This window comes from Octopus sinensis, unplaced genomic scaffold (assembly GCF_006345805.1).
Source record: "Octopus sinensis unplaced genomic scaffold, ASM634580v1 Contig18911, whole genome shotgun sequence".
Taxonomy (NCBI): Eukaryota; Metazoa; Mollusca; class Cephalopoda; order Octopoda; family Octopodidae; genus Octopus; species Octopus sinensis.
Window position 1 is genome coordinate 183,496 of NW_021836129.1, and position 24,156 is coordinate 207,651.

The 24,156-nt window shown below is 32.4% G+C and overlaps 1 protein-coding gene across 1 annotated transcript; it reads right to left on the minus strand.

The window, feature by feature from the left end:
- Positions 1-1,716: 1,716 nt before the first annotated feature.
- LOC115231856 lies at positions 1,717-2,295 on the minus strand. Its single transcript, XM_029801775.1, has one exon. The coding sequence runs from the start codon at positions 2,293-2,295 to the stop codon at positions 1,717-1,719; it is 579 nt and encodes a 192-aa protein (XP_029657635.1).
- Between the last annotated feature and the right edge of the window lie 21,861 nt (positions 2,296-24,156).

A 24,156-nucleotide genomic window follows, 5' to 3' on the forward strand; every position in this document is an offset into this window, starting at 1 on the left:
GACCCTTCGCTGTGTGGAAAAATGTTATTAAGAAGACTTGGGAAGTGTACTTCGACATAGACCCGAAAGAGTGTCATGATTGATCCAATCCAATCAGCAATGAAATTGTTGGTGAGATATTATGATTAATTTTGTTTTTTCCGTTTATAAAGTCGAAATTTTGAAATAATTTTTAATTTCATTGACTAATAAACTGAAATTAAGAAGCCGTGAAGACAAGTAAAACGACCGAAAACAGTCCTTCTGGTAAAAACTTTGAAATGAGAGGAAGTATATATAATTTTGAGAAAAAGATTAGAAACAGATTAGAGGAATAAAATCGGAAAATATCACAAAAATGACGAAATTTCAGATAATTAAATCACTAAAAGAAACTTCATCACGAAATATTCCTTCTGAATCCAATTTAATACACAAAATAAAGCAAAGCTAATTAATAGAACAGTACAACAAACTAAATAAACCGCATCTAATAATCTATTAGGTTTGTCATTAAAAATTTAGAAAATTAAACAATAATTAATGAAAAAAAGTTTATAATATTATTGAAATAATTATCTGTATCTTTATTTAGATTTTTCTAATCGGTCTATAAAAAGTACATCTAATTAAATTTTGTAAATTTTTAAGATCTAGCGCCAAACCGTTTATTAGCAATACATGGAACACATAATTAGTTACGCCTACGCAGCGTGGGGAAAAACGATCAGCTACATCAATTGGGGAAAATTTTCGAAAATTCAATCAAGAAACTGTCTAAGAAACGGGGTGACGACATAAAGAATGACACAGCTGCTACGCCCATACAAAAAATTTGCGTGAACAAGGGAAGAACGTCAGCGGAAAATGAGGACCCTCCTTTAGACAGTGGTCTTGGTTGGATAATAATAATAAAAGATACAGGCTCGTAAAATTTGGAATGAATTTCTATTTTAAAAATAAAAAAAATTTTCAAAGAATGAGCTATAATTGAGTTTTTTTCTGTGAAGATGAACTGGGATTAAAGGTTAAGTGCGTTGAGTGCAACTTAATAAATAAAATAGACTGAACATAATTATAACCACTTTGGGGAAGACCGCATTTTTCAAGATTAAAAAATCTCTAATATAAATTGAATATCTAAGAACAATCGATTTAAAGCTAATAATATCGAAAAGGAGGACGAAACAGTTAAATTGAATTTATAATTTCTCCATTACCTAAAATTGATTGATACTTTTTAATATAAAATAAAAAAAATTTTTTATTAAAAATTAACGATAAATTTTATCTAAAAATATATTAGGATAACCTAAAATGAAACAATTCATTGGAGACAATCCTATTCCCTCTTCGCGTACCCAGAAGATCTTTGGCGTGGTTTTCGACTCCTTAATGACGTTCTCAAGTCACGTGGAGGAGGCCCTAGCTAAAGGTCTTCGGAAGTGGAACGTCTTGAAAGCTCTGTTAAAGAAGAGTCCAGAGGAATTTCGGTCGGTTATAAAGAAATGCACTCCGATTGAGTTCCTCTGCAGAAGGAAGAGAAGGCGTTTCCGGGTTACGGTTGGGTCATCATAAGATCGTGTAAGGAGAGTACGGCTGTTGTTGGAGGCAGAGATCACCTAATTAGTTAGTTCTAACCTATCTTTCTCGGTGATCTTGGAGTTAATAAATAAATAAATAATAATAAAATGAAACAAATTCCGATAATGTTAATTAAGAAAAGTAAACTAATAATTAGACGACTCTCAAATTTTTGCTTCCCGAGTTCCCCATAACTCCACTTTGATCTTCCTCGCCATAATCCTCAATCTCCGCCTGGGGCGTGCAGTCTCTGGGCCTCTTAAGGGACTTGCTGATCTTCATAGAGAAATTATATTTCCGCCAGTCCCTATTTACGGAATTTGCAGAGTCCAGAATTTCACTGAAGCCATGTTTGTACTCGACAAACATGCTCTCCAGAGTGGCTCTCAGCGTTACAGTCTGGATGTAAGACCGAACACGTTCTTTAATCCCAAGGAGCTCCATGTACTTGCGGTAGATTGTTGAAACGATTCCATCCCACGTAATGACAATTGGCACAATCTTCACCTTAGTCTTGTGAATCAGTTGTAATTCACTAGCTAAAATGTCGTATTTGTGCAGTTTTTCTACTTCCACACTCTTTAGGTTATCTATTGAAGTCACACCCACTTCAATAAGCCATATTAGGTTTTCTCTTTTGTCGTAGAAAAAAATGTCGGGTTTGTTATATTGAATTTTCAACTCTGTTGGAATTGTTGTATCAACTCGTATTTCTGCCAAGGTGTTGCACATAATACTCTGGACAGAGTGATTTTTCAGTCTTCTGGATTTTTTGAATCCAAATCTACGGCACAAGTGCATGTGGATGCATCTCACAATTTCATTGTGTCTTCTCGTATAATCCGAATTAAGCATCCTGTTGCATCTAGTTGCCATGTGATCAACCGTCTTATTGGAAGATTTACAGTGTGGACATTTTGAATTAGGGTCTCTGAAAAAAATATTCCTGTCTTGGAGAAATGAAAACATAGCTTCAGATTTAGGAGATATATTCCCTTTCTTAAGCCATGTTGAAGACGATTGAATATCAAAATTGTTATCATCAAGGGATTCAAATAGCTTCGAGTGAAGTGTTTTCTTCTTGATATTGGACAGTAAGGAATCAATCTGCAATCTATTCAGTGATTTGGTTATCTCTTCTTAGAAGTTCGTTCCATATTTACAATGCAGGAATTCTGTGATCGTGGCCATATGAGACTTTCTTTTCTGCTCGGCCCACAGAATTGCTGTCTTTCTTGGGGAGATTAACTTTCGCCTCTCCAGATTTTCACGAAAGTCAAACATCATTTTTTCCGACCTAAGGTAATCGAGGCAAGCCCTCTTCCAAGTTTGTCCCTCGGCAAATATAGCCTCTCCTTACAGGCTGGTTTCATATGAATATTTAGATCCATTAACAGCTTCCTGACAAATTTGTCAATTTCATCAAAAACGGACGGTTCCAAATCCAGAAGGCCGATATAATAATTGTACAAAGATAAGGCATGTTCATTAATTGCCTTAAACAAATTCACCGAATTTAGTTTCGTCTTCGACAATCTTTTGATACGTTGCTGAACCTCAATCCGTAAATTTTTCAAAACTTCTTCTTTAACAACCTGACTAAACTTATTTTCCAATACACCCAAATAACGGTAACTATCCAGTCCATCCAGCAGTTTGGCATCATTTCTCAATAAACAACTATTTGTTGCCGACTTCTCACAATTCTTTTCCAAACCTGAAGCTTTAAAAAATAAATCCACGTCTTTCATCATACACCCGAGTGTGACCTCATCTTTGGCGAGGAGTTTCAAATCATCAATGAACAAAAAATGGTTCGTAGAAAAAAACACTGAATTTTCTTGATCGGTATTGACTGATAAATTTGGGTATTTAGCTGATAATAATCTGCTCAACGGATCCAAAGTCAAAATAAACAACTGAGGAGACAGGGAATCTCCTTGGAGTATTCCACGTTCTATGTTAACAATTCCCAGATGCTGCTTTCCTAATTTGAGGGAGACCTTCCAATTTGGAATTATTGACATTACAAAGGGGAGGTCCAGTGAGTGAATTTCCGGAGGAATAAGGACGGCCATGAACATTTAAATCCACTCTTCCATTACAATTTTCACTATTATTTTGAGTAGATGCGTCCATAGATATGGTTATTCCATTTTGTAAACCAACCATCCGTACACCACAAGAAATTTATATATAAATGAAACAACAATATTCAAACGTATACGCTAATTTCATAAATTGCGTGTGGTTGGTTTTGTTCATACAAATTGGGAAAAAATGAATTTTACATTAAAAATCGTATTTTAATGATAATTCCAATACACAATTTTACGCGCAATAGGCTTTAAGGTTGGTCTATTGATTGGGACAAAAAAATACATTATTGGTCTATGATAATATAAAATTTCCCCAAAAAGTGGTTTATTTCATAAAATCATTGTATTTACAGGAATGGCGAAAATATTTTTCCAAAAGCAAGGTTTTTCCCAAAAAAGGGTTCCCCGCAACTCGATTTTTTTAAATTCAAGGTCTCACTGTATTTAAAACCAATATTTAGACAGATGTTATTCACGTGTTTTTGTTTTTGTTAAAAATGCTGCTTAAAAATTTAGTACTAACTATTATTGAGTACAATACATTGTTTCTTATTTAAAAAGCAATACGATTGATGGAAGTTTAACTGAAATGAACAAGTCAAGATTTCTAAATACAAAAAAAATTTTTTACTAGAAGACTCTAGATTAGAACCAAATATGGAACAAAAATTGTAATTGCTAAAAATTATATCTAAACCATTAAATCTGAATTTTGGAATTTACATTTGAAAACGCATTATGAAGTAAACAAATTGAAAGAATAGTCTGAAAAATATTTTTTAGTATAAAGAGATTAATTATCTGAAAAGTTTATGCTGACTGTGTTCAATGTCAGTAATTAAAAGTGCATTCTCCTTTATAAGCATTAATGAAACAGCTCCAAAAAAAGGATACTAGATGGATATGATAGATTTGAGTCCCTGGTATGAAACGTGGTATCAAAATATTTTTTACATAATCGATATTTATTTAAAAATTTTGCTTTGTCTGAGCTATTAATTTAAGGAAACCATTTTTAATTTCTTCTATTTTAAAAGCTTAATTTTATAGTTTTTGACCTCCTAAAAATTACAATTAGGAACAGTAAAGACTTTGAAAATGAGAAGGAAAAGTGATTTAAACAATAGGTTTTAATCTAGGTCAATTTTCACAAAATATAGTTTACTTGGTTCGCCACATCTAAAATGTCCTAATCGAAAGGTTAACTTTGGTTTTATTATGTTAGTTGTATTGATAAGTTATCGACTGATTTGAAAAAATGTAAAAATGTTCATTATTTTGACATTTATTAAATTATTGATTGTTATTTTCTTTTTGAATGCAGCTTGTTGGTAAGATATAGTATTTCCTCAGAAAATATGGAATGCATATAGTAGCCCCGATTTTATAATTAATTCATTGTTGATTGATCTCAAATTTATAAACAAGGTTAAATATTCTGAATTAAGTTATGATAGAAGATCCGAATAAAAAGATATTGATTTATATTATCTAACTTTTGTCAGAAAATCTATAAATTTCATCCAAAAAGAGCTCTGAATAGATAAAAGTGTGCCCATTATTAGTATGTTGGACGTCCTCACTAATGTGAAACAGCTGAAACTACGTTCCTAGCTGAGTCTAAACAGACCTAAAATATTAAATGTTATTTATTTTTTAAATTTTCTTAATTTATCAAATTAAATACAAAAAATATTTACACGTTAAGCACGTTATATTCTTTTCTTGTGTTGTGCATTTCTGTTGTTAATTATTATTTTTTATTCCTTTCTATCAATGATTTTTTATAATATTATCGTTTTTATAATTTGAAGATTAATTAAATTGACCGTTTGTAAAATATCCTGAATAAGGTTTATTTTGCAAGTATATTTGTATTCATTTCATCAATTAATTAATCTCCATTCCTATCGATTTTTAATTAAATTTATTTTCTTTTACACTATATTGATCATTTTAGTATTTTATTGTTTATTTTTATAGTTGTAGTTTCCATTTTCATTAAAAGAATGCTTACGAGTTTTTTTAATAGTGTTTGTCACAGTCCGAATAAAATACACGCCGAATAATTACATTCTTTAATTTTACTGAAATTAAAAATTTACACAACAAAATGTTTAATTATTATTAAAAATATGATTTTTAATGTAAAATTCATTAACCTTTTTTACTAATTTATATAAACAAAACCAACCACACTCAATTTACGCAGTTAACTTATACGTTTGAATATTGTTATTCCATTTTAGGTTATCCTAATAAAATTTTCATATAAAATTTATCGTTAATTTAAATAAAAAATTATTTTTATTATGGATTTATGAAAATTAATCAATTTTAGCTAATCGAGAAATATGAATTCCGTGTAACCGCTCACCGTCCTCCTTTTCGATAACATAGAGATCATTTCTTCGCTCGACAACAATATACTTATTAACATCAAGTCCATCGTACAGCGGATACTGCCGAACATTGGCATCGTTGTCCTGTCTAAAAATTAATTTGACGCTTGAGACCTTAAAAGCACAGTCGTTCCGACATTGATATTTTCTTCGTCGTATCTCCATTTTCTTTTTTCAATCATTTTTTCGCCAGCAATAATTAAGTTTTCTAATGCACTTTCTCGTGCCTCTGATAATCCAGTTGAATCATAGGCTAAAAGTTGCTCCATTCCCCCTTCATCAATCCTTCCAGGATTTTCAACACCCATGAATATATAAAAAGGGATTTTTTTTGTCGAAGAATGAATGCTGTTATTGTAATCATACACGATGTCCTTTATGCATTCGCGATATCGTCCAAAACAATTTTGAGAAGAACTTGCCGACGATATCCAGCGTTTTATGCTTTGATTAAATCTACAAATCGATTTTAAATCATTAACCTTTCGACTTGCCCTTGTACCCAAGGAGCACGAGGCCTCCCACGTACATGTTTTATACCATATTTCGTACATAGAGCATCCATTTGCGAATTGCAAAATTCCCTTCCATTATCAGTGTGTAGAATAAGCGGAGGCCCGACGCAATAAAAAATTCTTTGGAATAAATCTGTGATTTCTGCAGAAGATTTGGTTACCGACAGTTCAAGATTAAATATTTTTAAAAAAGAATCCACAATTACCATTATGTGGCAAATTATTAGTTAACATTAAATTCATACCCAACTAAAGCCATCATTTATCGCCAAATATCTTCTGAGGTCAATTAAATCTGCAATGTATCTGTGCCTACATCTTCTTGCAATGATTGGCGTAATTGGGGGCTTTTTATACAATAATTTTTTGAAATAAGAATATTTACAGAAAGGAGTTATTACATGACAGAAAGTACAAAGCGAAATCACCTTAGAAATTTCTTCTCTATTCAATCCATAATAAGGATTTCTTAATTTTGAAAAAGCCGGTCTCTCCCAAAGTGGTAATGTTCCGCCTAAATTTTATTTATTAAGTTGGACCTCAACGCACTTAAGCTTTAATTCGATTTCATCTTCACAGAAAAAACGCAATTTAAGCCCATTCTTTTGAAAATATGTTTTCCAGTTTCAAAATGGAAATTCTTTCTCAATTTTGTGAGCCTGTATCGCTCATGCCGCTCGACTGACGATGTATCAAAGTTGGAGTCTTTCATTTCTTTGATTTTGTCCAGTGTTTCCTTAAATAATCTCACTACACGCATGTTTCACGCTTTTTAAATAAAAAATAATAATGTGATTCTACTAAAATAAATAATCAATTATTGATTTTTTTCATACTAATTTTTAGATTTCTAATTTTTTCAGCCATTTGTGACAAGTGTAGATTATTCGGCGTGTATTTTATTCGGACTGTCACATAATCTAATAATTAGATAATATCACGAAAATGATGAACCTTCAAATAATTAAATCATTAAAAGAAAATACATCCTGAATTATTCCTCTGAATCCAATTATAAAAAAATTAAAGTGTAGCAAATAATTAAGACAGCACCAAAAAGTAAATCAACAGTGTGCTCACACGTGGCATAATTTATTAGGCATTATAAAAATTTTTCAAGTTTTTTTAATTGAATTAAAATATTATGTCGCGACTCACGCTGGCGACCAGAGCGACCTTCATTGTTGACAAGATTGACAGGGCGACCTACATAGTTTGACACTAATTACTGACTGACTAAAGATAATTGCTAAAAAATCAAAAAACTTAACATTTTTTATCTCTATTCATAGTAACTATTTCGTAATTCGAACTAAATGTTTGTTAGGAAAGACAACTAACCATTAATCTGTATTTAGACATTATATTTTTTACTTTTCCCTTTTTTTCATATGGGGATTCATGACGGATTCGTCCCACAATCTTTTATTATTCATTTCTAAAAATAAATACATCGTAAATTTACCATTAAGTTCATCTTCGACAAACGATGCCTCGTTATTTTCATCTAAATTATAAATAAGATTATAACCTGGGATTGCCGAGTGGTGTGTCGTATTATAGGAAAAAGTTACTTTGTCTAAAAATTGTTTCCAATTTTTACGTATTTTTTTATCTAGAGAAATTGTACAATAAGACCGGTTTCAGTAGCATGTTGTATAATTTGATTTTTAGAGAGGTCGAAATTTGTTCGTAATATGTCCGCCGTATTGTTTCCAATTTTTAGTTCCTTCTTTATCCATCAGTTTTGCCATACCACGTATCAATATTTAGTTAAAGCGCTCAATTACACCCTAATTTATTTCAAATTTATTCCTCGCATAGTTGAGCCATAAGTTGGTTTTTGAATTCCAACCCGTTGTCCGTTTGCAAGATCTGACAATATCCAATTTGATAAAACAATTTTTGGAATTTATTCACCACTTCTTCAATTAAATTTCAAGTCTTACCAGAAGCAGTTTTATTTTTTAAAGATTTGCAGACAACAAATTTGCTGTAGATGTCAATAATTGTCAGTATCCAATTAGATCCATCGTTAAAATCTTTATATCTTCTAACAACAATAAGATTCGCCTGGAATCTTTCATTGGGTTTTCCTGCAGTTACATGGTAATTAGAATCCGACACCTAGGTATTTTTTTTAAATACTTTCAATGGTAGGGCAAATTTTTTAAATACTTTCAATGGTAGGGCAAATTTACAAATTTCGCAGTCTTTTATAATTTGTTCGATGATTGGACGTTATACAGTGAAATAGAATTCACTGCACTTTTTCTGAAGCTTTCGTATTCCCCATTGGGATTCTTTGTGAATGGCGAATGCTAGTGTCCTCATCTCCATTTCATTGTCCAGACAAATGACCAATTTGTGTTTTTGGTTATTCTCGTCCTTTAGATAAAGACTATGAGTTAGGAGTCGCAAATAGACCGATCATTAATAATGATAAATTGAGTCGCTTTTTTCAGCTAACATCTTTTGAGAGAAACCATATTTTTTTGTAAAATGACGCTAAACCATTTCTTAAAATGAATTTTTTCCGGTTTAAATCACCTGTCAAACTGAAGGTCATAACCTGTCAAACTGATGGTCGCCAGCGTGGGATGGTCGCCAGCGTGGGTCGCGACATATTATTATACAACTATAAATAATTTTGTCAGACGGCAAAGAATTGTTAAAATTTGTATTCTTCAGGCGGCACACCGTTTGACAACCTCTGATCTAATTCTTGAAGTAGTTTCCAACGGCAATGCGGTTTTTGGAAACTTTCAATTTTTTGGCTGGATTTGCCAATAATTTATTTTCATATCGCCCAAACATGCAGTGTTTCTTGACCTTTTTAACCGGGAACCACTTTGGTTGTTGAATTTTTCTGGGGGACCACCAGTAACAAAACAATTTAATAAAAAATCATAGTATTGATGTTAAATCGGTAGATCATCCAATTGTATACTAATTTTGCATGGGCTGCCTATATCATAACATGTTGCTTCAAGAGAGATTGACAATTTTTGGGTAGTTTGGAGTCAGAGAAGATGCTTGATGTTACCAGACCAAGAGAAACTTGATAAACAATTGGCATGCTAGATCGGTAGATCATCCAATTGTATACTAATTTTGCATTGGCTGCCTATATCATAACATGTTGCTCCAAGAGAGATTGACAATTTTTGGGTAGTTTGGAGTCAGATAAGATGCTTGATGTTCCCAGACCAAGAGCAACTTGATAAACAATTGGCACGAGCGAGTTCACATCCTTGCGAGTAGGAAGAGTAGTAGACTATTGGATGCCACAAGACGAGAAAATAAAAGAACCGGTCCAAGGTCCAAAAAGTTGGAAATTTTTTTAGATTTTCTACGAAATCATTTCCGTTTTTATTTTTTTAGGTTTTGAGTAAATGCATATTTCGAATACATATGACCGTCAAAATCCATGCTATGGATTCATTTTTGTTTAAATCTTTAATAAACAATACCATAATTGAAACCTCTTCAAATCAATTAAATCCATCTGGAATCTTTCATTTGGACGATGGGCAATCACATTATTTTCTTCATCCCCAAGTTTTAAGGGGGTCGAAAATTTGCATATTCCGTGAATAAATCCCTCCTCCTTGCGCAATCCCATTATAGGCTGCCCAACCATCAGTAATGATATGGGTGCCGGGAAGTCCGCGTCGAACGATAACTTCATTAAATGTTTCCGCTGTTCTTTCTAAAGGATAAATGCAAATAGAACCTACAACTTCTTCAAAAAAGCACTTTCTAGTTTCCCTGTCTATTTCACACAATACCCAATGGCCTGGTCGCCAATGACCTTGATGGTACTTTCTGTGAAAAAATTTGCACTCGTCGATTTCCACTATCGACTCTTCTGTTCTGTCTAAAGGATAAATGGAAAAAAGAACCTGCAACTTCATTAACCACGCCATGAATGTATCTTCAATTCCTACGAGATGAGATTTCCCTGGTAATTTAATTGTAAAGAAATTGTCATGACAGTGCTGTTCTTAAACATTCTGCTCGAGTGAGTAATATCGTGAATATTCTTGAAATGGAAAGCCATTTCCTCTTCATTATGCAAAGTAATTACAAGCTTCGGACTTTTATCTTTACTTGAAAGATACAGCTTTCCAGAAATTACATAAAAATTTTCAGCTTTTTTGCTGAGTTAAAGCCGCGCTGACATCGTGCGACATTAAACAGGAATTAATCCGAGACCGTAAAGCATCCTTCAAAGAGGGTTTAGAAGTAGATTTTATATGAGAGAGACGGAACGAGAGTCATTTATAAACTGACTCATGTTCTTTTTAAAAATAAAAACAAAGGAATCATCGGGGAGACGGGCAGAGGAGCCCAACGCAAAGTTGGGAAAAGGAATAAATGATTCGAATTATAAATGGATGGGTCGGAAATGACAGAATTGATTAGAGAGGATAAGTTTTGGGCCGCCGAAATACGGGCAAATTTTTGGATTCGAATAGGAAAGCTGAAAGAAGAACGATAATCTTCAATCAATTTAAGAACAGATTCAGAATCCAACAAAAATGGATCTGAAGGATTATCAAGAGGGCGAAATGTTCGACCGAATCAAAGGCTTTTTTAACATCAATCCATGTAGAACATAAATTGTTTCCATTTTTTTTGATTTAAACATTGATTGACAATAGCTTGTTCTTTTGCCCCTTTTTTCAATAATCTTGATTTTCAATTCTCAACTTTTTCTCTCAACTATTAATACCTCATATTAAGCTAGAAGACATGTGGTTTATCTATAAGTCTAAATCCGAAATTATTAAATTTTTCAGATTTATAATATTTAGTTCTCTTTGCAATAAAACTTTCGACAGTGTCAACATTCTGTGGGTGATTTTTTTCCTTATGTTTTTTTAAAAAGTTGTTTCCCATTATGACGTCGTATATAATGCACTGCGATTTATCGACGTTCTCAGATTCAGTATATTTGGTAAATCCATATTAGACATAAGAATCAATCCATTTGCGATTTACCATTACAATTAAATAACAAAAAAAGTGGAATAAAATTAATTAAATATTCAAATGAATAAATAAATTTTTCAGTTATAAAAATTAATTGAGCTAAACATGTTTCGGGGGACCACGTTAAGAAACACTGGTTTATTAGATTTTATATATTTAATTATTGTTTCTAAAATATGCCAAGGGTCGTAATCTTGCTAAAAAATAAACGCGTTTAGCCTTTTTAGAGCTATATGGGACCTGCCAATCAGTCCGCAAAGACGCACTGCGGATCGAGAGGCAGTTCCGCGTAGAATAGAGATTGGAAAAGGCAGCTCGCATCCTTCGGTCATGCGTCTTCAAGGCAATTTTATCGCCGAGCATACGCAATCCGCTTCTTTACTTAGCACGCCAGTGGTCTCAAAAGCAAGGGGGACAAACTCGTATGCGTCAGAAAGAAGTACGTATTTTTAGCTCTTCCACTCCTTTAAAAATGTTTATATAATTTGCATTGTTCATTTTTTTACATTTTAAAAAGGCCTTAGTCACTTTCAAATTCGAGTTATCAAATTTGATTCATCTGATTTTTGTTGGCAATATGTAGTCAGACAATCTGTTATGTCGTCGAAAATCATTGCCGACGTAAATTTTATGTTCTTAGACAACTTGTGGAGGTTAAAAAATGCCTTGTTGACTGCTTCGCTGTCGTTAAACATAGTTAAATCGGCATTGTTTATTTTTTAATTTTATACCTAATATTCAAAAAATTTCATTAATTTATTTCGGGCTTTATTTGGTGATGTATGAAATGCACAAGTATCCATTTTTCTGGAAAAATTTCACTAAATGTCGTAAATTCATTAAATTGGTCAATCCGGCACTGTGGAATATTCTCCGAAATTTTTATTATTATTTATTAATAGTGTATTTGACGCGTAAATAACAATTATGCAATAAATATATGCAGGCTTTGTCAACAACCTTGAAAATTACTTTATCACTAAAATTAGATTAATCAATGCATGATGCAGATAGATCGCGGTGACGGAAAACTTCCTGACGGGTCTACATTATTCCCGTTCAAGATGGGACAAAATATGTTTAATTGACCGACACTTGTTGCCTCGTCCCCCTGGCTTTCGAAACCAATAGGGGTAACTGACCCTAAAACTATCAAACTTCTTTTAGAGATTGGTTTAATCATCTCGAAGAGGAGTCACGACAGTCGCGAAACGAGCTGGCCTTTTTAACGTTTATTATTATTATAATTTCAAATCTGCAACAAAAAGAAAGTTACAATCTTCTCGTCGCTTATTACACTTTTCTCTTTCTCATATTTCTTAACGTTGAAAAATAAATACATTAGTTGGTCGTTAATTTTTCTGAGATTTTTTATATCTTTTTCAAATAGCTTCTTATAGATGGATGTCTTATTTTGTAAAGTAGAATGTTAGATTCAAGAAAACCAAGAGTGACTTTGAAGGCCGATTATGTTCGAAGAAATTTGATTTTTAAATATTGATTCAATTCATTTTAGAAATATTTATAAATCTTAATTGAAGCCAATCAAATGTTATGAAAACGAAGTATTCATCAACAAAATATTTTTATCACTGCATACTGATTTAAAAAAATGCTTCAAAATATATTGGCGAAATTGCCGTGGCGTTTTTTGACACTGAAAAACAATCCCTCTGACAGGACCCGGCGGAGTGAACTAAGATATCGGGAAAAACACGGAGATTTTCTATAATAAAATGCTGCATCGAGTATTTTCTCTGTCACAGCAGGAAATTGTGAGTTAGTCTTACACCGATCACACGACAACTAGACAGCCATCAACCTGCAAATCTTCAATATTTAGCTTTTGTCCAAATTCCTTTGCTTTAGTAATAATGTTTCATCAGTCAGGTAACCGTTAATAACATCCATTCAAGATAGCAATATATCAATAAATTCTCAAGCAGATAATGATTTTTAGAAGCTTTGAACTCTCACTATTTTTCCATTGTTCTTTATTTTTTAAAATTTCAGATAAAGTAGAATTTTCTAGGTCCAGGTTTAATTCTCTTCTAATAATTTGAGACAATTCATTCAGCGAGACTTTCATCGAATCCTTGATTTAACAAATCTGTTCTTTTAGATAAATTTCGGTCATTTTTCTAACCATAGAATTATAAAAAGCGTGCTGTTAATTAATTTTGAAAAAAAAATTAATACAAAAAATTATCAACAAAATTATTTTTTTGATAATAATAAACAAAATTAATTGAAATTATATTAATCCTATCGTTCGGATTGCGGATTATTGAATTTTCGAAACATTGAATCAAATTTGGATCAAGTTACAAAATTTGTAATTTTAATTAAACAAATTCGGATTATTGAGATTCGGATTAACGAGTGTTGACTGTAATTGTAGCTCTCATTGGTTGCCATCGAATTTGGAAAATATTATGTTGAGCGCCAAGAATGAAACCGTCCGAAACTCCAATCATGACAGCTGTCATCAATTTTAATCCTTGACAAAAATAAGATAATCAAATATTTTTCAAACAAAAAATTAACTAATTGTTTTTTAGTATCTTTTTTTGGCGTTTAGAATGCACCTTCTTCCCCATTCCCTCACTATTTTTAAAATTGACAAAATTGTTGGAAAATTTTGGAATAATAGTGACGACATTTCCGTAAGGATGCTCAAACCTTTGCAGACATAGTGAAGAATTAGTTCCATAGTACTTTTTATGGGGACCTTTTAAGTTATTATAAATCGGATATATTATCTCCTTTGGAGAAGAGAGCGGAGTTCAATATGTCGATAGAAGAGTTGTCTTTGCCTACTAAAGTTGTTCAGTCCTATGAATTGATGAAGTGTCGGGAAATTTTAAACAAATGTTAGACTGTGATGGAATTAATGGACATTCCGGGGAATATATCTAAGGAAGAGTCATGTCGAGTTATCCTGTGTGGTGTGAGTGGTAGGAGTTGGGTGGGTTGGGAGTCGTTAAAGATATGATTGCCGTGGAGAATCGTTTGGGCACTGAGGGTTTTGGTCAAGTCAGGCAGTGGTTGGATGTTGTTGAGCCAATTTATCGTTTGAGGATTATTGACTATTTGAGAAATTTTGTCTTACTACTTTACTAATTATTTTAAATACTGTTAGAATTGAATACAGTGAACTCTCGCAAATTGGCCACCTCGAAATTTACTAAGATAAAAATTAATTTTCTTAGTATATTGGCCAATTCTCAAATTTTGACTATCTCATATTATAGCTCGCAGAAAGCTTTAAAAAATGGTTTTAATAAATGATAGTAATAAATTAAAAGTGTGAATAACTAAAAATATTTATTTTAAAATTGGGTAAATATTGTAACGTCCGATATAACACTGATTGTTCTTATTTCTTGCCATTTTTATATAACCGTTCTCTCCGTAGTAACTAGACCAACTGCCTATAAGACGGTTGATTGTACCTATTCTTGACCAGCCAATACTCTTTTCATTCTCAATTCCATAACCAACGACAACTATGGAATGATTTGTACAATTTTGACATTGAGGATTGTCGTAAACTCCTTAATTTAGAACATTCAAGATTACCTTTTTTATATAATTGAAATGATAAATCTAAAGCACAGATAGCTACAGTGATCGGTCCAACGTTGATCAGAGCTTTCATTAACTCAGATTCTGATGTGAATGTTTTGAATCCAGTCATTTTACAACATTTTTTCTATATCTGCAAAACCAACTCTAAAGATTGACATGAGATTGTACACCCTGGCTTCGTAAGGGTACATTTCTTCGGTGTCAATGCCACCATTTTTCATTATATATTTAAAAACACTCTGCACGGTGCCCCCATCACATCCGTCCGTTCCAATACAGTCGAGTACATTTTGCTCACTGAAGCTAACAAGTTTGCCGTATTTAATAGCGAATTGGCCTTCAAAACTTCCCAACTACGAATTGATTAGTGCCTTATACAGCTCCAAATATATAACAGGATGCACAATTTCCTTCACTCTTAACATGAGTGACAGCATTACGATCCACCCAACTAAAGTTGACTGGGACGTCATAATTATCTAAAAATTCGAGCTTGAAACTAAATTCTTGAAATTCGGTTAAATTGAGGTCAAAATGATATCCTTTGTGCATTTCTCCAAATTCCTGACTAGTTAGAGAAGTGATAAATACCATGTCCGCGAACTGATTGATGCCTAGAGCATACGAAGTCTCCTTCTTTCGTACTTCAAGTTGTGTTGATCAATTAGTTCGAGATTTCTTCGAAATATTTCCCGTCTTCGACTCTCTTCGTGTGTGGATATTTTTTGTCTACGAAAATTAGTATAATGAACAACTAAATGTTTTAAGATATTCTATCCATTTCAAATCAAACTGATGGCCATAAGAGATATTGGAAGGAATATTGTCTTTATACTTTATTGCTACTTTGAGTGGACTCGAGCAGAAACTCCTGACTATGATTGCAAAAATAACAAAATGTGTCATCGAGTTATAAATTAAATATAACCTATTCAATTTTATTTTTTCTACTTAATTTAATATTTTCAAATTGCAATTTAAACTAAACAATATTTGACTACTTTTTACTTTTCATATCCTAATTCAAAAGATATTTGGTACAAATATTTCTACACCTATGAAGCTATGGATAGCGAATTTTTTGAGCGGACGTCGTGGGAAAGTGTGCGTCGGGAACGAGAGTTCAAGATCACGCTTTTTGCCCAATGGTGTACCCCAGGGTTCTCCTTTATCCCCGACCCTCTTCAACTTGTTTCTGAATGATCTCCCGGTTCCTATGGATAATAATGACATACTACTCTCCTATGCCGATGACATAGTTGTCGCATCAAGGGATGTAAATGTCGAATACGCGAAGGAAAGACTACAAAGAATACTGGACGAATTATATGGATGGCTATATGAAAACAGACTACATGCATGTTCCGAAAAGTCAGCAGTCACCCTATTCACGAAAAACAGGAAGATGGGGACGAAAACTATTGAAGTCACGCTGAATGGAGTCCCAATACCACAAAAGAAAACACAGAAGATATTGGGTGTAACGTTTGACACTTTCCTCTGTTTCTCACCTCATGTTGAATCGATCGTGTCAACTTGTATAAAGAAAATCAATCTTGTGAAAGCCTTTCTTTCGAACTGTGGGAGAACTTGTCCGCCAGGGGTAGAGACCCTTTACAAGCAGTATATCGAGCCAACAATAGGCTATGCATGTGCTGCTTGGGGCTGTAACCTGGCGGCAACGAACCAACTAAAAATCGAGAAAATCCAAGAAAAATCCATAAACATACTGAAGGACCATACCGACATGAAAATTGTCCATCGAACACTGGAGTCTCTTGTAGAGGCAAGTGGGAGGGATCGTGGAGATGGACCACAAGCATTTCACCGTACATACAGAAAGTGTGTGGGGTCACGGTCTGAACATCGTGAAAAGATGGCTAGACTGTTGAGAAGTGTCGGAATCACCTGAACACGTTAGTTAATGGTTAAGACGGTGATTCTGTTTTTGGCTTAAATAATAATAATAATTGATCCTCCAATTACTTTCGATTTGATACAATTTTATTTGAATAAAGCTACTTTATTATAAATAAAAAGAAATTGATCATCCAAAGTGGATTCAGGTTTGGAAGATCAATTGCCGATGCAATATAAAGAGGTAGATCTATTCCTGCCATATGCTAAAAATTTGAAATGGTAACCATAATATTGGGCATTGATATGAGCAGGGCATTTTACACGATTCGCAGAGACAAGCTGAAGTGATATATGATATAGACTTTCTGTCTCATGATAAGTCAACATTTCTGAACATTACTCTACGTGTATAAAAATTGTAAAATTTCTTTATTAAAATTTCATCTCAGAATTGAAGTTTCATCTCAAAATCTCAGTGAACATTGTCTTAATAAATCGATTTACTGATTTGAAAGCTACATAAACTCCCAATCACCTAGCATTTTGTAAACAAAATTGGCAGAATGAAAAACTTATTCAAGAATTTTTTTAATCTTTGCTTTTTTGAGCCGTATACTTTTGATCAAAGGATAGTTATGATAAAGATAAAGTGCTGAACCATTTAACTTTGAATTATGAGTTAGTTAGGATAAAGTGTTAGACCATTTAGTTTTCTTAACTAACCGATGTGATACATCTATTACAGAAAAACGATTTTCTGTCATGCTATTGCTTTAGAATGTCAAAATCCCCATTCTCTTTCATTTCTGTAATTATAAACCAGCTATAAAATAATTATTTCAAACCTGTAATTGAAATATGTTTATCCAATACCCGGTATTATTCTTTTACAGAATTTCGCATAGTCGTTAGTAATATTCATTGGGCTTAATTGTTATTAAAAATAGATGCTATAGTCATTTTATCCTATCAGTTAATCATAGTTTTCAAGTGAAGTTCTATCAATCAATATAGTCTTAACATTTTTGATCCTATAGCATATTTTAAAATTATTTGAAAGTTTTTTGTTTACAAAATTGTGCCAAATAGTTTGCTAAAATAAGAATATATACGACTTTTTAAACTGACATTCAAGTAAAAAAAACAATAAACTTGCCAATTTTTTGATAAAACAAAAATAAGATAATATTTATTTGAAGTGGGAGTCACATCCTCAAAAATTTAAAACAAATCAAGAAATGCTTCGGCAAGATAAGAAGCCCCAAGTCACCTAAAACGACATTGGAGGGTACAACCAACAGAAACAAAAAGTAAAGAAAGCCGTCGAACTCGCTCTTAACCAGTATGAACTGTATAAGCAAAGTGGGATTGACTTCTTCTGCGAGTGTTTAAACCGTTAATGAAACTAATCATGTTTTCGCTTTTGTTCCGAATGAGTCATTTTAAATTGACCTTATTGATCTAAAAATGTTTGAAAACGTAATTGGTAGTGACTCTTGACCTCAGAAAAAATTGTGAAACGCCTTAATGATTGCAGAGATCTTAACATGTTGCAAAATCGTCAGAAATAAAGAACACTGTTAAGAGAATTGACCTATTGTGTTGCCGATACTTTTCCATGACCGATGGCATCGCGTTAGTGCTTAAAATAATAATAATTTTAGATTAAAAATGTCCCACTTTTGCTTCCGGGAAAGTTTTTATGCCCGACATCTCAAATAAATGACTATAGTAGATTTTTAATATACATTAAAAACTGGTCAAAGTAGGATTGTGCACAATTTATTAAAAAATATGTTTTTATTTGCCCCCACTTCAAATACGTAAAAATGTTCCCGTTTTATCACATCCAAAATTCACAGATCTAATTCTTCAATATGCAATCTCGTTAAGTTTATTTTTTGGAGATTTTTTTAAAATAAAGACAACACAATAATAAATATTGTCTGATGCTCGTCACGTGACGTCAAATAATTATGGGATTAAATTGAACCAAGTTGCGGAATATTCTTGAATTATATATGGGTCAAAGTCATTTAACATAATGCAATTAATTAAGTTTTGAACAGGTGCAGGGAATTTAGTTAGTTAATAACTATTTGTCAATATACAATTTGTAATTTCAAAAAAAAAGTTTTGAACATATTGCAATTAATGATAAATCAAAACATTTTGTGTTAATGTATTCTAATAATATTCAGAAATAAAAATTGATTTTGATAAGCATACTTTCATATAATGCCAGATTAATAGCTTTATCAATAACTAAATTGTTTTAAATAATACACAGTGTCCCTTCTTTATACAGTGATGGCCAATTCAGCCTCATTTCCCATACATTAAATATATTAATTTGTTTAATTAATCGATTTAGCATTACAGAAACAAATGAGAATATCAATTGTAGGCTACAAACAACGACAGAAGAATTATCATTAAAAATACAATCACATGCCCGCATATATACACTGCAATGCAAACACACAACTAACCTGCTTTTATCCTACGTTCTCCATCATACAAATATTTTTTGTGAAATGAATCAAATACACCCTTCTCATATTCACTATTCAGAGTCGACGTAATGCAATCCGAAAAAATGTTTCTCGTACTCACTGAGAATACTGTTGACAATTCTGAACACATCTGCTCTAGTGAGACGCTTCTATTGCTTATGAATGAGTGATACATCTAGACGGAAGGAATTAGTCTGGCTGTGAGGAAAGGCAACGTGGACCAGCGTGGGATGTTTCTGGGTAGCAGACATTTGGGCATAGTAACTAGTGAGACGGACAGGGCGACTAAATATCAATGGACATCTATCGATTTACAACAGGACTAATAGCTAATAATAACATGCTTATAAGTCACACAAAAAACACGACCACTGCAGTAATGTCATCACAGTATCAGCCTCAAATACTCTTTTAGTAGATGGGAATCACCATGAGACCCCTGCAGTGGATTTACGATGCTGTGGGTGACCAAATTCTCATACTTCTCCCCACCGGTCAACTGTCGGCCCACCAGATCAGCCACCAAGTCCATCTCCAGGAAATCGAGGTCAATAACAAACACAGGTCCTCTGGAGTAATGACTTCGGGGATGGCCAAGAAATAGGGTTGAGATTTGTAGAAAGGTGGGAGAAGAATGTCGACATTTCCCTCCGAAGACAAATGTTTCTGCATGTGCAGAAGAATATCCTGGGACCACTTGAATTGAAAGTCTTTGAATGCTCTGAAGGGGATAAGTCTTCCCAGGAGTCTCCGATTCCAGAACAACAAGTTCTTCTCGTTGTAGGGGACAGATGAAAGGACACTGGGAACCTCATTCGAATTGATTTGTCCAATCTAACAAAACTTTTTCCTGCCAAATTTGAATCAATTCTCCCTAAAAAACAATAATCCGCAATCCAAACTCTATGATTAAAATAATTTCGGATTAATTTTGTTTATTATTATTTAAAAAAAAATTTTGTTGATTAATTTTTTGTAATTAATTTTTCAAATTTAATTTACAGCACGCTTTTCGTAATTCTATGGTTAGAAATAGGACTGAAGTTTTTATATAAATTCAAAAATCGGTTCAATTTGAAATTGAAAGTTTTTCACGAAGAAGCAAATTCAATGAATGATGCTATGACATGCAATATTTTTACTTCACAAAGCTTGGACAAGTGTGAAACAAGCAACCATCAGTAATTGTTTCAAAAAGTTGAATTATTTAAGGTCTTGATGAGTCTTATGCTGGAGAAGAGTTGTCTCCAGATCCAATTATTGAGGCCCACAATAATGAGCTAGACCAAATTATGATTGAAGGAGATATGCTTCAAACAGAAAAATTCATTGATGACGATGAAACCATTGCACTGTTTCAAGAAGAATACACTGTTGAAGATATCATACTTAATGCTGATGATTACGATATTAGCCCAACCACTTTATTTGATGCCATTTAAATTGCCATCAAATCAAGTTCTTGTTAGAATTGCTATTCTTAAAATATAAAAACGATATTGTACAAAATTTGAAATAAATCTCGGATGATTCTCAAAATTAATTAAAAAACACTATACAAAGAACTTTATTCGATTTTTAAAAAATAAAGGTATTTATAAACAGATTAGTAATTTGATCACTAATCTGTACAGTCTCTTTTTAGTAAAACAACTATTTTCGTTTTACATGTCTGTTGTATAGTACAAGAACTGGGAATGGACGTGTTTGAGTAGGGATACATTAAATACTACACTTGCTAGTCATGATTACTAAATATGATTTACAGCCCCATGATTACGTCCGGCCTACGCTTTTCAACTTTAGACTTACTAATACATCATCCCCCTTTTACAACACCAAAAACAGAACTCACATGCATATAACTCAGCACTCACAAATGCTGATAGAACATTACTCTACAAAGAACTGCATAAATAGTCATTAAAAAGGCACATCGACATCAGTTAGAACACTTATTACACCTGCCTTACCTACTACTCTATCCGGTTTGGTTAAAATAATTTTAAATAAGGAACGAACAATGAAGAATGAAAAAAGTTACTGCTTATTTTAAACGAATGTCTACAATTGCCCCATTCCAGCACACAATGCCATTTTGAGATATTACTTAGGAAATAGTCTGACCACAGCAAAGGCCTACAATCACGCGACTGTGTACAAGCACACTGAAATTCAACTACAAGCTTTTCGACTACAACAATTCTGATGTTTAAATCAATTCTAGTTTTGTCATATGGTTTTATGTTATCGTTTGCTAATACAAAGCAGAGGAAGAATCTTTCATCTTTGCCAAACATAAAGAAATTTCCCTCAATACTAAAAACAGAGCGTAAATGGTGATTCATAAATAACCAAAATAGTCCTTCAATTTAAAAAATGGAATAAAATTACCCTCACGGGACGACCAATCCACAATGTCCAGATCCCCATTTGAAAAAGATAATTTTTATGCGGTAATTCCCAAATTTAGAAATTACAGCAACCTCTAAGTACAGAATTAAATTTTTAGGCGCTGTGTCACGTATTACAAAAATATCTCAATTTTTTAATACTAAGCCTGTTCAAACAGATTTTCCCAGCAACAGTTAGAAAGAAAATTTGGACACAATAATTGCAGACGTAATTGCTGAAAATGAAACAACTGTTGGACACGATAACAGCAATGATTAACCTTGAAGAGAATATTCACCGTTTGTTTCCCGATGCGTTAAAAGACTATTACAATTTCAGAAAAATATTTGACATACATATGAAGAAATCTGCAACAGGAAACAAAATAACAGATAATGTTTGTGTATTAGAATAAAAATTTTTTCTACTTAAAAATACTCTAATTATCAATAAAATTAGTGAGAATCATGTTTAAATTTTCTTAAAAATACTTTACTTATGAAAAATATGCTAACGCTATTGAAATGTTTATAAAAATGAAGAAAATTTCAGACTTCCATTTTGGGGAAATTTTTCAAAATTGATGCCCCAAATGGATCTGCCTTTTGTCGAGTAGATAGTGTAATTATAATCATCGAATATATCTCTGATAATATTAACATAACGTCCAAAACAATCTTTTATTTTTGTTACCCCAGGATCACCGGGTTATAAGGAAAAAGAGAAAAGTCCTAACTAGTGATCCCAGACCATGGCAATGAAGATTTTTCCCGACGTGGACGAGAGTCCTAGATGGCTCTTCTGAAAAGGCATGTCGATAGCTCAAAAAGCGGACGATTTTTAAAGTAGTTAAACAATGATTCGTATAGGGGACTTGCAGAAATAGAGACTGTCCTGACCATTTTTTGTTGCCTTTTGATAAGAGGAATAGAAGCTATCCTCTAATTTCTTAAATTGGAATTTCCAAAATAATCGTAATAGGGAAATGTTTTATTTTATATATAAATAGCGATAAGCCAGTTTTCTAACGATTGGTAGAATGTTTGTGCTATTTTTATTATTTGAAATCATTTTATGCAAAGGTAATAGTTCGAATATAACCTATTATTAGATTTAATATATTTGTCAAATGGAACGCTTACTGGTGACCCAAAATGCTTTAATGTGACTAGTAAAAACTTTAAAAAATATAATTTTAGAAATAACTAATGACTTTAAAATCAATCCATCAAGTATTTTTAAAAAATATTGTGGAAAACTATTATATAGAATTTGGTACAATGGTTAGAATCTTTGATAAAAATTGCAGAATTACCCTCCGTGTTTTATGAGAAATCGAATATTGAAAATCGTGATCGTGTTTTATTCGGTAGGAAAGAATCTCTCCAAGAATCCACAGATAAAATAACACTTGTATTTTTTGTATGTATTATTAAAAGATAAACGGGAATGATTCTTATAAATTAAAAACAAACATTGATTACGATACACTAAAATTTTGGCGTCAATACAGATATTGGATAATGACAAACGACCAAGAAATATTTTTTGGCATTTTAATTTTTTGGTATATAAAAAATAGATTTTGATAATATTTATGAAAATCTTGACGTAAGTTATGTATACAACAATTTTTACCATTTTGATATAAAAACAAAAACAGAGAATTTTACCTCTTCCTATTTGTGTGTCCCGCAATTCAAAGCTTGTAGAAAAATCGAAAAAAGTTTTGAAATTATAAATCATTTATTTAGAATTTGTTTCACTACACAAATGGAATCTTAGGTTAAACACATTACAAATAATAATTACATTTGTGCTACCCTATGGTCACACAGAAACGTACTTAATTTCAACTAACGTGGAAATAAAAACAATGAAAAGTCCAAATGGTTATGTAATATTATAGATTTATATATATGTGGGTATATAGTCATTGCAATTTTGATTCTTTTGTGCATTATGATACAAAGTAATTAAATAAATTTTAATATCCTAGGTCAAAACAAATTAATAATGATAAGAAAGCAACTTCCGGAGTTTGAAACAGATCGGAATTCTGTGAAAATTTAATTAGCTATTAATTAAAATACAATCTTGATTAATTTCCGTTTAGTAATTAATTTTAATGTTGATTTAAATTTCCTCTATTTTTTGTATCGGGAAAGTTTTTTCTTGTTTTCTAACTTTTCCTGGTCGCAAATAAAATAATCGTTCT

Bases quoted from the DNA above. Each gene is read 5' to 3' on its own strand.
- LOC115231856 (XM_029801775.1), bottom strand. From the start codon at position 2,295: ATGTGCAACACCTTGGCAGAAATACGAGTTGATACAACAATTCCAACA.